Below are 15,472 nucleotides of genomic sequence, written 5' to 3'. Positions count from 1 at the left end.
AGTCCCATTTCCAGATCCTGTCACAAGTATTTTTTAATGGCTTGTTATTCTGTCACTTGGAGACCTGAAGCTAGTAGTTGCCATGATAACTCCCATCTTCCAAAAGCCAGACGGACAAGTAGGAGCATCTTCAGCAGCCCAGCCTTCCGCCCTCGGGAGGGGGATGTGTGTGGGCACGTGGATGCGTTTTGGGTATTGCACAGAAGCTTCTGAGGACCTCAGGGTGGGTTCTGTGCTGGGAGCGTGATCTGAGCCCCACGCAACAGGAGGCCACATGGGGAGCGAGCACCCACGTATTAGCCGAACCTCCTGTGGCCCTTTGCAGTTCTGCCCTTAGACTCAAGGTCAACACCGACCCTTCACTCAGGGAGACAAAAAAGGCAACTCTGTTGATGGCAAGGTAAAGCTTCACCCTTACCTTCTATCTGGGCAACAGCACCGTAGAGTATAGAAAAGATGTCTTTAGAAACGTTATTCAGAAAACTTGTCGTTTTTATTCATTCAATCCACAAGCATTTGCTCAGCTCCTACTAGGTGTCAGTCATGGAGATACAGGATTGAGAAGACCCAGTTCTTGCCCTTGTGGAGTTTACACTCCATCACAGGTGCAGGTGTGGAAACAGGGGGTGCCAACAGGATGTGACACGGGTGCCTGGGGGCTCCGAGGGCACAGTGGAGGGGCCCGAATCCCCTGGCACGGACTGGGTGCTGTGGGGCAAGAAAAGATGGAGACTGCCTCCGGGAGCTCGCAGGCTGCTAGACAAGATTGTATCACATCGCCGTGACGCTGGGCAAACGGTGATTTCTGCCATGAGGAGGGTCGCATGCAGGCCTGGGAGAAGCAGATAAAGGAAGAAAGCGGGTACAGGGGCAAGAGCAGGGGCTGGGGCTTTTGAACCTCGCCGTGAAGAGTGGACAGTGGAGGGAAGGGAAAGTGACTTTGGGCAACAAAAAACCAGAGCCTGAGCAAAAATACAGAGATGGCTCAGCACAGCGTGCATACAGGGCCTGTGGCTTCTGTTCCCCTGCAGTGCGCTGGCACACAGCGGGTGCTCAGACACCTTGCTGAAGGCAGGACCCTAGGAACACCGTGTGTGTGATAAGAAGACGTGGGTTTAAGGCTGGAGAGGGAAGTTGGGGATAGGTTGTGTGAGGCCTTGAAGCTGTGCAAGCAGGAGGGGTGACGTGAGCAGGACTGGGCGTTAGAAAAAACGCCAATGGCGATGCAGACCGAGGATGGGAGGGGCAGAGGCTGGTGGTCCTGAGGCCAGCAGATGGGGCGGGAGTCTGCAGCAGGTGGCAGGGAGGGAACAGATGCTACAGGCACTTTTAAAAGCAAAAGCGACAGAATTTGGTGTCTGATTACACATGAAGGTGAGCAGAGGTGTACCCCAAGGTGCCTGAGGTGGGGCCCGTCACAGAAAGGGGGACCCCCGAGATGGAAATTAAAATAGCATTGATGATGTCTTTGGCTTTTTATTCACTCTCTCCCTCCTGTGTTGTTTTGTTTTCTCTTGTAGCCTAATTGACAGAAGAGGGTACATCCTGCCTGACACGCCGCAGCCAGCCGCGCCCTCCAACGGGATGGCCGCGTACGGGGCCACGCAGTCACAGAGCGACATGGTACGGGCCGCCTGCAGCTGGGGCCGCAGCTCCCTGCGAGGCTTCTCTTCCGCTTCTGTGTTTGCTAACCCAGTAACAAACCAAGCACATCTAGAAAGCTTCCTGGGACAGCCAGGGACTGCAGGGCTCAGATGAGGGAAAAGAAGCCTTGAATTAAGGCAAGATCCAAGGAAGGCTTATGGCCGCCCAGTGGTTGGTTTGTTGAGGGTTGTATGGGGGAAGTACATATGCAAAACCTCTTCCGGAAACAGCTGTGGCACCTTCTGATGGAAAGCCCCTTATACAGAACCAGGGTGTTGTCTGGGGGACGAGATACAACTGCCCAAAGCAGAGCCGGCTGTCTGGATAGTCCCATTCTGTCCCTTTGCCACAACTGTACTGATCCTCCCCACCCCCTCTTTAAGTGTGCAATGAGGAGTGCTGCCAGTTCTTCCCACTTTCAGCCAAAATCTTAGATCAGCCATTCACACCTTAGTGTGAATTATCAGACAAGGTGTTCATTCATTCACAGCAAGACTGGGTGAGTGCCTCTCTGAAGAGGGCTTACAGGTTATGCATCCATGGAGGCATGGACCATCGTGCTTTGTTCCAGGCTGCGGGTGGGAGACTTGGGGAATGGGGAGTCTTTCCATGGGCACCTGAAATCACAGCCTGGCCTGGCACTGACCCTCAGCGCCTTAGCATTCCTTAGGTGTCTGTAAGGCAATGGCCTTTCTTTATCTGGAACAAATTTCCCTGAAGAAGTTCCACGTTTTTGAAAGGGACCCAGCCTGTGGCCCCCGGGCACTGTTTGCTTCTTGTAGACCTGAATCTCCCACAACAGAATTTCCCTGACAAACAGGTCAAAGACCTGCGTTTTGGGGTGGGGGGAGGTGGGGGCTGACAGTCTCCTGGGGCTCCTTGTTTCTGTGTATAAAGAACCACAAGGTGAAAGCCAACAATCCCAAGAGTCTCTCCAAGCACTCGGGCTAAGAGAAACAGCTTAATCCCAGTGACCCTCCAGCCGGGTTTACAGCCAGGGAAACTAGGCTCCAGCCCCCAGTGGAAGACCTCTGTTGGCAGTGGTGGCGGCTAGTTTGTGTTGTTTTGTTTTGCTTTGCTAACAATTCATCTTCTTTAAAAGAAAGTATGTCTATGTGCCGGTCCTGACGGCTCCACTCCATAAGTGGTCATTGGACTCGCCCACACAAATGACCCTTGAGGGTCACCTCTCCTTATTTTTCACAGGAGGAAAATGAGGACAGAGAGAGTAAACAGGCCCACAGGAAAGGAGATGGTGTTCGCTGAACACCAACTGTGTTCAAAGCACTTGATGATCAGTATTTTGTTTAATCCCAAACCAACAGTGGGATATGGGCGTGCTTGCCCCTCACTTTTTTTTTAAGCTAGGAGGGGTGGATCATCTACCCAAGGGCACACAGCCACTCATTTGTGGATCCAAACCTAGTCTGATGACTCTAACACCTGTGGTCACTTCCTATACTGCATCCTTCAAGTATACAGGCAATAAAGACAAGTGTATCCGTGCACAGAAGTCTGTCTCAACTGCCTGCAGGTGCACAGTGATGTCCTGTAAGGCCAGAGCTAACCAGGACTCTGACCACAGCATCCGTTAATCAATTCTCTGACGTGTGCATGTGTTTACACGCTGTGTGCGTAACCTCGCATTCATTCAGCAAGTCTTCCCCAGTCCCTACCATGTGTCGGTGACTCAACTAGGTGCTAGGGGTGCAGGGTTTGTGGGGTCCAGTCCCTCTGCCCTCAAGGTGAGCAGTCAGGGACAGGACATAAACAGACACGTGAAGGAGGCCGTATGAACCTTCACTGGAAGAGACCTCTGATGGCGGTTGTCCTTGTCAGAACCAGTGAGCTTCTGTTACTTTTACACCTTGGCTCCCATAGTACTGGTCTCACCATGTTCTGCACTTTCTCTGGATTTAAAAAATAAACAAAGGCTATCTTGAAGATGTTGACAACATTCAGCCACTTTAGGTCAAGATGGGATGGAGGCATTAGTCATTAATTCAACAAACCTTTATTGAGCACCTACTGTGTGCCTCTGTGATAGCCAGAGAGGGCAGGTTTAACGAAGGAAATGGGGAGGTCGTTTCACTCTCTGTGATTAATCAGATTCAGCAAACTGCTCTTGTGCCCTCTGGCATCCAGTCAGTCTGCACCTGCACGCAACTCCTGTCAAGGGCATACCCCCATGGGCACTGGTGTGGCAGAAGTGCCTAGGGTGCAATTGCCTATTCCCATGGGAAGGCCACCTTCCCGGTAACCCGTGACCGTGAAGGCACTGGTCTGTGATGCCATGAGGCTTGTTTGGAAAGGACACTTCGGAGGTTAAGAAGAAGCTAACCCCTTATAGTTCAATTCAATGTGTGGATTCTTTTTGAGGCATCAGTTCATCTCTGGCTGGAGCTATATGTCTGGAAGCACGAGGATACTCAGAACTCTGAGACTCCTTGCCCTCCTGTTCTCCTCTGTATCTGGGGATGAGATACGAGTATGGGCAGCGAGGGAAAGGGTTGAAAGCAGCATCCACAGGACACTAAGTGCTGGTCAGATCAGGGACTCAGGGGGAGCTCTGGACCCTGCAGTGGAGCCTCTTTCAGTCCTGAGCAAGGAGGCCATGGTGTCCTGAGTTGTGATGGGGGAATAAGTGAGGACCAGTGACCCGGATGACCTGCCAAGGCTGACAGTGCACTCAGACTTCACGCCTCTCTGCCACGCTCACCTGAGTGGAGGTGGAAGATGCACCACCGCCCCCAGCACCGCCTCGCCATCAACACACACAAAGAGGGCAAGAGCTTCATTCCTTCTTTCGTTGAGGCATGCGCAGATCTTTTCTGAAGAGCTTCTAGAACAAAGCACTGAAAGCGCTATGGGGTGTAAAGAAATGACCCAGGTGCAGGTCCGCCCCTATGAGCCTTACAGCACAGTAACACTTCAGCCATCACAACCCTAATGACATCTGTGTCCCCATAAGCTCACATACATGACATTTTGCCTACAATTGCAGGATCAGGGTCTGCCACTGAAGCCCATGGACCCTCAAGGTAAAGAAGTGCTACATCAGTGAGTAGCATGGGCCACCTTCTCCACTCAGAGATGAAACCTAAAACTCCTGGAGAGTCTTGGAGACAAGTCCCTGGACCAGGATGTTCTAGCCAGTGATAAAGTGTGCAGAGATGTCTTTCCACATGGGGAGCATTTAAAGTCGGCCACCAAGTTTTAAAGAGGCCTTCCTTATTCTCCCCTTGAAGATCTGTACTTTTTTCCAATCTTCCTCTTTTTCTCCCTAAAGCCCCAGTGCATGGTTGTATATCCTCGTTGTAAGTCCTCCTAGTTCTTCTGTGTGAGCTGCCACCACAGCTTGACGACTGACAGACAGGTTCCATGACCGGGAACCAAACCTGGGCCACCGAAGCAGTGAGCACCAAACTTGGCCATCAGGGCTGGCTCTAGAAGATTATTTTTTTAAATCAGTATTTATTATCTTTTCCTAACTTTCTCTCCCCCCGCCCTTGTCAACTCTGCCCCCGCCAAGCCAAATCAAGTTTCCTGGCCTAATTGGGTATTAGCGAAGATAATAGAACAGGATAATTCTGCAAGATAACGGAAGAAAATACTTTGAAAGTGGACAGATTTAAGTACTTGACACAGTGGGGCAAAGAAGAGAGAGTGGAGTGTGGGATCAGAGCCCCTGGGCTTGTAGCTCGTGATCGTGGGCAAGTTCCTTCCTCCCGAGAGGCTTAAATTCCTAAACTGTAAAATGAAGAGGGGGATGATGATGTTCACCTCCCTGGATCATGGTTGGAATTGACTGAGATCCTGTCTGTTTCAACCTCCCATCGCCGGTTTATAACAGAGGGCCTGGCACACAGTAGGTGCTAGTTAAGTGTTCAGTTGAATGTATGTGAAAGTTTCCCTCACAGGGGCTTGCTCATGGGAGGTTCTGAACAAATGTTAGTTTGTTCCTGTCTTCCTATCCTCATTCCTTCCTTCCTTCCTCCAATTTTGTCACTCCTGCAAAAGGCTGCACCCTAAACGTGGAACTAGGAATGGGAGGGATGGTGTCCCCTGTGGTGCGGTGACGTGACAGCATGGCTTCATGAAGTCATGGCCTCGGTAGGATCAAATTAATCCATGGGCCAGAGACCAGAGGTCATGGGTGCTTTACCCATTAGACACTGTCAGCAAAATGCCTATGTGCTTTTTCAGGGACCATGAAAATTTTTTAAGACCTGAAAAAAAAGAAAAAAGCTCTAAGACCTGAAAAGAAAATTGCAAAATCAAAATTAATAAATGTTTCATGTCTATGAGACACATGAATATGTCAACTTCATTAATTGTTAAATTTAGCATTCATGAAAAATTTCGTTATATTTTAGAAGTAATTGGTAGGTTGGGTTTGTCTCAGCTCATAAGAATTCCCAAGCACACACACGATTACGTAGAAATCATTACCAATTATAAAGTAAGTGAGTTCCTCATAGATAAATTTACAAGTTAACCGACTTGGAGCCCCGTGCACTTTCTATCTCGCCGTGCCGCCTTTGTTATGAGAACCCCGGGTTTCCACTTGACTTAAAGCTGGAAGAAATCTTTGTGGTCCCAAGGCTCCTATCCACTGCTGGGAGTGCTCCCAAATACATGAGAACGTCTTCATGAGAGGGCAGATCTGAAAGCGCTCATGGGGAAAAAGATGAGATGTCTTCTGGGTGGCCCCCAGGTCAGAACCAGGATGAGAAGGTGGACCCATGAGGCAGATCCTGCTCAATCCAGGAGGGAAATGTCCAACACCCAGAGCTCATGGCTGACAGGAGCCCCCACCACGGAGATGTGCAGGCTAGGGGAGTTGAGCACCCCCAGTGATGCTGGACAGAGGAGAACAGCATTGGTGGGAGGGCTGAACATTGACCTCTGGGGTCCCTTCCAATGCACATCTTATCCAACAGACTTCTCTGTCATCCAAGACCTCCAGCCCGTTCAGTCTTGTCAACAGGCCAGTATCACCGTGCCAGATAATGTTCCCTTCTCCTGTGCATTTATAGGCCATTCAAGCACCTAGAGAATGTGCCTTTTTATTATTTCAGTTCTTTTTGGGCTTCTGTGGTGAAAGTACCGTATTAACAGGAGTACAGAGAGAGGAGACAGTCACGGGCAGGCAGGGCTAGCACTAAGCAGAACATGAAGCTTGGCACGTCTCCACCCCATTCTCTTCTTTCCAGTTCATTTATGCTCACACTGGGATAGTGTTTACCGTATCTTATACTTTACCAGCATGTAACCTACCATGTGCTGTCCCAAGGCTTTTTCATAGATAACTCATGCTGACCCTATGAGGCTGCTACTAATAGTATTCCCATTTTACAGATTAATAAAACTGAGGCACAGAGAGCTTCAGCGAATTTGCCTAACTCAGACTTCACAGTTTGACCCCATAGTCCATGCTCTTAACCCTATGCTACACTACACTACACTATAGCTGCATATACTGACTGTGTATAAGGTGATTTTCTCCCACATACTTTCAGTCTCCACAACCCATTATCCTCACCCTCTCTCCCCTATCAAAATCTACTCTTGGGAAAGGATCTGTTATCAATCATGTATACCTTAAAGGAAATTTAAGCCAAATTTCAGGGATATATGAATTTCAATTGTGGATGAAAGATCTTACCCTCTATTAAAAGCATTTCTGGCTTTAATAATAATTATAGTAATAACTGAGTGCTTTGATGCTGTTTGTTCAGCACTATAACTCCGTTGTCTAGAACAGTTCCTATGGTAGTTGGTTTCAGTAAATGTTGGTTAAATGAGACAGAGAGAGAGTGGCTGTGTGCCAGGCACTGGGCCAAATACTTTGCATACATTATTACCTCATTTAATCCTCACAAAACCATTCAGTGTGAGTATTCTAGTCACCCCTTTGAGGATACTGAGACTCAGGATGTTAAATTTGTGACATAACTAACCAGTGACGGAGCTGAGAGTTTGTCCTTGGCAGTCTGACTCTAAGGAAAAGTGCTCTCCTTAACCATATAGCAAAGTCTCCCAGGTGGGAAGGTCTTCTTATGGAGTGGAGTGGCATGAAGGCTCCTCTCAGATCTGAGGAAATCACATCACCCAGGCCTCCCCTGCAGAAGGATGATTAATGTGCCATCGTGATTCATAAAACCAGGCTGCAGAACTGAATGTGTAACCTCTCCATAATCTAACCTACAACTTGACCTGGCAAATACCTGTGAAGCGTCTTAGTTTCTGCTCTGTTACAAATGACAGTGTTAACCAATGACAAATTACATTAACTGTTTTTCTCTCCACTTGCTCCCCCAAGCCCAAACCATTTTGCAACACTTTAGGTTAGTCCAATCTGAGTGCTAAAGGTTTGTCCAGGTGAAAACATATCGGTACCCAAGTAAGTTATTGACCTGGTCCAAGGGTGATCTCCACTATTCAACTGCTCAGAGTTCATTTAGTTTCTTGGGTCTGAAAGTTATCATTTTTCGTCAAATTAGGACATTTTGGCCATTGTGTCCTCAATTTTTTTTCCTGCCTCCTCTCATTCTCTCTTCTCCTAGGACTACAATTACTCATAAGTTAGACCATTTGATATTGCCCCAGAGGATAGGTCTCTGAGGCTCTGTGCATTTTTCTGCAAATTTTCTCTCTCACTTCTTCAAATTAGATCATTTCTTTTGATCTGTCTTCATGTTCACTGATTCTTTCTTCTGCCATCTCCAATCTACTGTTAAGCTCATTCAGAGAATTTTTCACATTGGTTATTATACTTTTTAGTTCTAGAATTTTAATTTGGTTATTTTTGTTTCTTTGCTGAGTTGTATTTCTCTGCTAAGATTCCCTATCCGTTTACTCATTGAGACCATTTTTTTCTATAATTATTTGTATATACTTATTATATTGTTTAAAGTCTTTATCTGCTAAGTATATCTGGGGTGTCTTGGATTTGGTGTCTGTTGACCACTTTTTTCCTCTTACTCTGGAGCTCATTTTCCTATTTCTTTGTATGTCTATTGATATTTTGTTGAATATTGGACATTTTGGATACTACATTTTACTCTGTATTTTGTTATCTTATTCTGAAGAGTGTTGATTCTTGTTTTAGCAGACAGTTCAATTACTGGCTAATCATCTTGAACTTGTGTAGGCTTGTACTGTATTTTGTTAGTACAGATCTGTGGAAAGTCCAAGATGTTTCTCAGGCCCCTCTAATTTGGAGGAACTTGACTTCCAAATTCTGTATCCCCTAAAGATCTTGTCAAGATTTGATTTGGGCTTTGGTAGGGCTGGTCCAGCGTCTCACTGTAGGGCATAATTCTTACTGCTAAGGCACAGCCTTCCTATTTCCTAGCTGGATGCCAGGGATGTTAAAAAGTGTTGGAGATGTTAATGAGATCAGTGTCCCCCAGCACTACTTTTCTCAAACTCTAGTATCTCTATTCCTCTCTCAGCCCCATTGCAGCTGCTATCTTGTTAGCTTAGGGGGAGGCCCTCATCTTGCACATGCACAGCACAGCCTTTGGCTACAGACTTGTGGAGGACCCTCACTAGGACTTCTGATCTCCCCTATCTGCACAGCATACTCTTCTCCCATGTCCTGCCCTACAGATCCAGCCACTTCAGCTTCCTTACACTCTGATCTCTGCTTTCTCCACTCAGCAGAACTGCTCTGCTCCGCTCTGCTCAGACTCCAGCCCACACCATGGTTGGAAAATTTTCCCAAGAAAGGAGCTAGTTGACTCTGGGGCTCACCTGTGAGTTTCCCTTCTCTCAAGGAGTGCAATCTTGCATCATCTGTTGTGCACTATTGGAAACCATTTCCCTCACATATTTTGGCCAGTTTTATATACTCTCTTGTACAGAGGGGGCTAGATAACTGATACTAGTCCAGTATCAGTTATCCATCATTCCTGGGAACAGAAGCCTTGTCTCTATGATCAGAAGACATGTTGCAGCCAACATTGCTATATGCCCAGACACACGTTTTTGTTACCCACTCTACCAACAATAAAGACTGAATTAGCCATGGCACATGATTACTCTGACCTAAAAGTATTTCCACCTTGATGGAGACACTTAGATTTAGCACCAGACTCGGCATGTTCATTTGCAGAGGAAGGAAAGGCTGGAGGGAAAGAGGTCCTAGGTATCTTTGGTCAAACTTTTCCTATTATTTTATTTTAGGACCAAAGTCCAGATCAGAAAGGTATTTCTTGAATGATAGGAAAGATGCTCCTAGGGAACTATGTGCTATTTTAGAAATTATGAGGTAGAGGCTTTATAAGTCTTAGATAAACACCCTGATATTGCAGGACAGAAAAATTAGGTAAATATTGAGAGATGGCTAGTATCAAATTGTCCACTGAGGTCTTATTTATTATCTCAAAAATGGGAAAACTAACTTAGCATCTCACATAGTTTGGGGATGGTGGTGGTTATTTAGTAGCTAAGCGATCTTTCCTCTGCTACAAATTCCCAAGGAAGAAAATGTTAGAGAAGTAGTGAAGTGACATCTAAAATGATAAAATGAAGCATATAAATCCCAGATTTATCCTTGGTCATCTGAATGCCCATTAAATTCCGAGGAGCCACACTGGATTTACACACAAATAACCCCAGTGCCAGCTGAGGATCATATTTTCATTATTTCTATTTTCCTCATTATTGGCTTTTATTATTACCTACTATTGAAGTTCTTTCCATGACAATATGTGTATGCACAGTCATGACATCCAGTTATGGGCCAGTTTTTAGTGCATATCTCATTTGATTGTCAAATAATTTAATTTCTATATAGCATCAGTCATAATTTATGTTTATATGTGGCATTGTAGCCACAAAGATCCTTTGGGATCATGTGCCAAACACAAAGATAGTAACATAGTACATAGCTGTTGGCATTTTTTTTTAGAAAATCATTTACTGTATTGACTTAACCTAATTTTTAATCCCCCTCCATCCAATGTCAAAACAAGACTAAACCTAGCAGTTGCATGATTTATTAAACTAGTATTGCAGAAGAACTTTCCATGCATAATTTGAAAAATCACAGAGTAGAAAAAAATAATTTAAACTTAAATAATAATGTTAAATAAAAGAATAAAAAGGAAGTTTTCCTCCTAGCCTACATTTTAGGAAATTTACAAGTTTGTAGTGCTTTTACAACTGTATATGAGCATTCATAAGACCCCAGAACATGACTTCACAGCCAAGCAGAAATAAACAATGCCCAATGCTAGTACTTTTGACAGAATTGGAGCAAAAGAAATAATCTTATTCAGTCTTAATTTGTATACAGACCTTCTAGAAAACTCCTAGCTTTGCTTTCAGCAGCGTTTAATCTGCACACTAGGTTTATTTCAGACAAGAAGTCAGCTAGGGTAGAATAAAATGGATTCCAACATGAGCAGTTTTATTTGAAAATCTGCAGAAACAGAAAGTAAATTATCTCTATGGTGTTTTTAAATTGCAACACTAAGTGATAATGTGTGTGACATCCGAACATCTGAAGCCATAAAATTCTTTGTGAGTTAAATGCCAACGCATCATTTGGGCAGTAAATCCACCAGCCGTCATGGTGACTTATGGAGCTACAGCAAATGGTCCAGCACTCCAGACAGTATTAGTTTGATGCTTTTCATAGACACTCTATCAGGTTTCTATTCTATTAGTATTCAGCATTTGGATGATTTTTGACCTTAAAAATGGCAATTTCGTACGGTTCAACCTAATATTTGATAAATATGAACCTCTAAAGGGTTGTTTGGGAATGAAAACAGGAGTTTCTCAATTTCCTGTTCATAGTAGATGGATTGTCACTGTCCAAGAGCTGGGTGCTTGGTTGTTTTTCTTTAAGATTATATAACTGATTAGATAAATTAAAATATACCGAACGGTTTCTTGGGGTTAAGGCTGCAGTATAAGCCCTGCTGCCGAGTTCTGAGAGGAAAAAGGGAGCAGAGATGTCTCCCTCTGCTGGTTGAAGATAGGAGTCCCCGAATGAAAAGCCAGGAAGGTGGGGTGGTGGCCTATAAAAGGTCAAGCTAAGAGAAACGAGGGAGGTGGGAAGGAAGAGGAGAAAGGAAGAAGAAGAAAAAGGGAGGAAAAAAGAGAAGTAGGAGGGAATCTGACGAAAGGAAAAGATGGAGGGGAAAGAGGAAAAGAGAATCAGTGGGGCCAGAGAGAAAGAAGATTAAGTGGAAAAATCAGCAAGAAATGGGCAAATAAAAATCAGAGGCAAAAGTAAAAAGGAAGAGGTGTCAGAACACTTTTTTCGTGGGTCATCTCCAGAGTAACCCTGAAAATATTGGCCATTCTCTCCATTGAAGTTCTCTAATGGGAATTGCAGCCACGAAGGTTTATCAACCCATCCTCCTTGGACTTTTGGCGGTGTGCAAAATGAAGACAAGCTCTGACATTTTTAAAAAATCGAATATCCCCTAGTCGTTCAGTTTTCTCTAAGAAGATGTTCAAAACTTGCAAAGTTCATATTATGAGAATTATAAATTCCGCTAAGTAAAGACATTGCACTATCGTTGGTTGGAATTTAATAAAACCCATACTCTCCCATTTATCTGGACAATACCCTGGTCCCTGGGTACCCCAAAAAGGAATTGGTCTTCTAAACGGAAATCAGTTTGAATGTAGTGAATTATTTTCAAAGTTATGGGATACAAGCAGGATTTAGACACTTAGGTTCATGGTCCCAGTAATTGTGCTCAACGATATCACTGCCACAAGTTAAGCTGGGGGAAGGGGACGCGGGACAGAAGGTAGGTTAATTATTAATATGAAAGCAGGCCCTATAGCATGGGAAATATCCATAACTATACTCAGAGAGACAGTCATCTTTTAAAATGTGTAAACAAATCTGTGCAGAAGAGGTGCTCACAGTCAGATAACACAAGCCAGGATTCAAAATAGTCATTTTGAAAAGATTTCCAAGTGACTTACATTTGGATTTTTTTCTACTTAAATGGTTTAGGCTACATTTTTTCTTTTGCACATTTAAGCTTCACCCCTGGTAAACTGGAGAGCATTTTCCACAGGGTCCTGCCAGGAGGCTGAGCACAGGTTTGTTACAGTTTTAACAAGCTGTCAGTGTGGCCAGGGGAAAGCGCCGATAGGTGTGTGCAGGAGTGGACCCAGGTTTGGAGGGGTCTCAGTCATGCAGTTTGGAGCCGTCTTTAAGAAAAAGAGCCAGCCCTGATGGTCTAGCGGTTAAAGTTCCACACTCTTACCCCTGCAGCCTGGGTTCATTTCTCGGTCATGGAACCACACCACCTGTCTGTCAGTAGCCATGCTGTGGTGGCGGCTCACATAAAAGAACTAGAAGGACTTACAACTATGATATACAACCATGTACGGGGCTTTGGGAAGAAGAAAAAAAGTCATTTGGCTTTAAAAAAGAAAGAAAAGAATATGCAAAACAAAACAATATGCAAGGCCTTGGGAGGCCCGTGTGAGCAAGGGGCCCTGAACTTAGGCATCATAGCTTCAGAGTAAGTCCACCTCCAGGTGTGTGCCGTCTTGTTCACATCAGCACAGTGACGTTTGTAAAGTCTCAGAGGGCACAGCAGACTCCACGTGACCCTCCTGAGGAACACGAGCTCTAAAGAACTGTTGGCAATCGCTTTACCCTAGAAGGTTCTGGTGGGCACCCATGAGCTCTGCTGCAGGGCATGACTTGAGAGGAGTGATGAGGAAAAATAAAAGAGCGCTGGACCAGGAGAGAGGGAGAGAGAGAGAGGGAGAGAGGGGAACTCACTTCTCCCCTCATGCTTGTGCCTCCTGACCCTGAAAGTCTCCCCCAGCTCTGACCTCTAACATATTTCTCTGTGAGTCGTAAGAACCAGTCAGAAGGACTTGGGCTAATCCCTAAAATAGAATTTGCCAATTAGCTTTTAGTACAAAAGGCTTTCTTTGGATCAACAGAGACAAGCGAATCTAATTTGCAATGTCATCTTTCCCTCGAGCGGGGGGCATTGTGTGGACAGAAGGCATTAGGATGAGTGAGGGCTCCAGAAGGAAGGTTGAGAACAAGATCCCTCCTCCAGGAAAGGGCCAGCTCTCTGCAGCTGCCTTTCAGCCCTGGAGTCTGAGGCTGGACTGAGCTACGTGGAGGAAATGGAAGCAGTGCAGAAGCTCAGCTGTCTTGTTAGTAAGGAGACTAAGTGGTGATTCTCATAAAACGTTCTTTGCAAAGCACAAGATATCCAAAGCCATGGGATAGTTTCCAGAAGATGAATGTTTAATCAGGAAGCTTGCTCTTCTCCGCCTCCGTGCTGTCAGGACGGACCTCGTCCTGTGCTGAACAAAACTGACAGTATTGGAGAGCAGAGCCAAACATACATGGACCAGAGCTGTCTGCAGCCTGACAGCTGCGCTGCTCTGCATCCCCCACCAGAAAGCCTCCCTGCCCCGAGCTGAAATTCCCTGCAGGAGGAGAGAAAGCAGCTCAGTCACCCACTGGAAAAGAACTACTGTGGCAAAAATGATACAGGTGATGGTCGGGAGTGTGCATGCATGAAATGACAATTGATGCCCAACGATCGGCCCCTTCCAAGCACTTTTTTGTTAAAAAGTTTTAATCTCATCTGAGCAGCCTCCCCTCACTTCCCAGTCCTTTTTTCAGCATCTCAATGTTTCCACGTTCCCTTTGTTACCAATTTTGCTTCCCCCGGTGGGACTTGAACCCACAATCAGAGGGGACCCAAGGAACAGCCCAGAGCTGGTGGGCCTCAAACCCACAATCAGCCCTTTCTTCCTCGGAGGGTCCTTTTCTGTTTGGTGTCAGAGATTTGAAACGAAACCAAAGCTGAGCGTTCAACGCACAAGCTTTTATTCAATGGCCAAAGAATGGAGAAGTGGGAACAATGTTCACAAATCAACCTCTCAGCTCTTGGGGTGATTAAGCAGCTGTGATAAGGAGTCTAGGTAAGGAAGGGAAGGAATGCTCATAGTATTTGGGGAACAGGGCCGGCTTTTCTGGGGAACAAGGGTGCCACCTCTTATCTTTCCTCATTTGGTTATATCCTGCCGTTGCCATGGCAGTTGTAAACTGTCATGGCACAGGTGGGTGTGTTATGTAGCAGGGTAATGTATTATAATGAGTGTATAATGAGCTTCGGGGTCTGTGTCAGGTCAAGTCAGACTGCCGTGTTGCCTTCAATCAGTTTTAAGGGGTTTTGACTCTATGTCTCAGCCATGTCCTCCTTCCTCTTGTTGTGGTTTCCTGTAAGCTAAAGAGAACATGTCAGGCTTGTTCTAAGCAGAGTTGTGGTTAATGTCTTATGGGGCCAGGGGCCGCGGTAACACCTTGACCGGGATGAAGCAATGAGAGAAAAGCCAGGATCTCCCCTGAGACTCGCCTTCCTTCTTAGAGCTCCCTCAGGAGTCTATTCTGTCCTGGAAGCAAGGTCTTTTAACTTCTAAAACCTGTGAATTGCTTAGAGACTGTGGCTCTTCCAGCTCCTCTCGGAGACTTGGGGGACGGCAGCATAGGGGATAGCCTATCACTTGTGGTTTAGAGAGAAACCCACTTGGTTAGGAAGGACACACACTGGAGCAAATGAAATAAAAGCCAAAGGAATTTCCACTTTGGGTAAACTCTGCCTCTTCCCCTGAAGGCCACATTTTGCTTGGTTCAGGATGCTTCTGTGCCTAGAGGTGGTGAGTGAGTGATGGCAGTTCTGGGTGGAGGGAAGAGGGTGAAGCTCCTCCATCACAGAGCTATTAGGACGCGGTTCTGCGGTAACTCTAGAGTTTTCTGAGAAAGAGAGAGGGGGACTGTCTTAAGCACCTGCTCTGTGTCAAATGT

The 15,472-nt window shown here is 45.8% G+C and overlaps 1 protein-coding gene across 2 annotated transcripts in view; it reads left to right on the top strand.

Annotated features, from left to right (window-relative positions):
* Positions 1 to 15,472, top strand: part of ZDHHC14 (zinc finger DHHC-type palmitoyltransferase 14) — a 279,273-nt gene that overhangs the window by 261,292 nt on the left and 2,509 nt on the right. For both annotated transcript variants that reach the window (XM_058534084.1, XM_058534083.1), the window contains exon 8: positions 1,521 to 1,623. In XM_058534084.1, coding sequence (XP_058390067.1) covers positions 1,521 to 1,623 — 103 coding nt within the window. The remainder of the gene's footprint in view (positions 1 to 1,520; positions 1,624 to 15,472) is intronic.

This window comes from Diceros bicornis, chromosome 39, assembly GCF_020826845.1.
Source record: "Diceros bicornis minor isolate mBicDic1 chromosome 39, mDicBic1.mat.cur, whole genome shotgun sequence".
In the NCBI taxonomy this organism is placed as follows: domain Eukaryota; kingdom Metazoa; phylum Chordata; class Mammalia; order Perissodactyla; family Rhinocerotidae; genus Diceros; species Diceros bicornis.
Note: the sequence above shows the minus strand (reverse complement) of the source record. Positions and strands in the feature narration are given on the sequence as shown.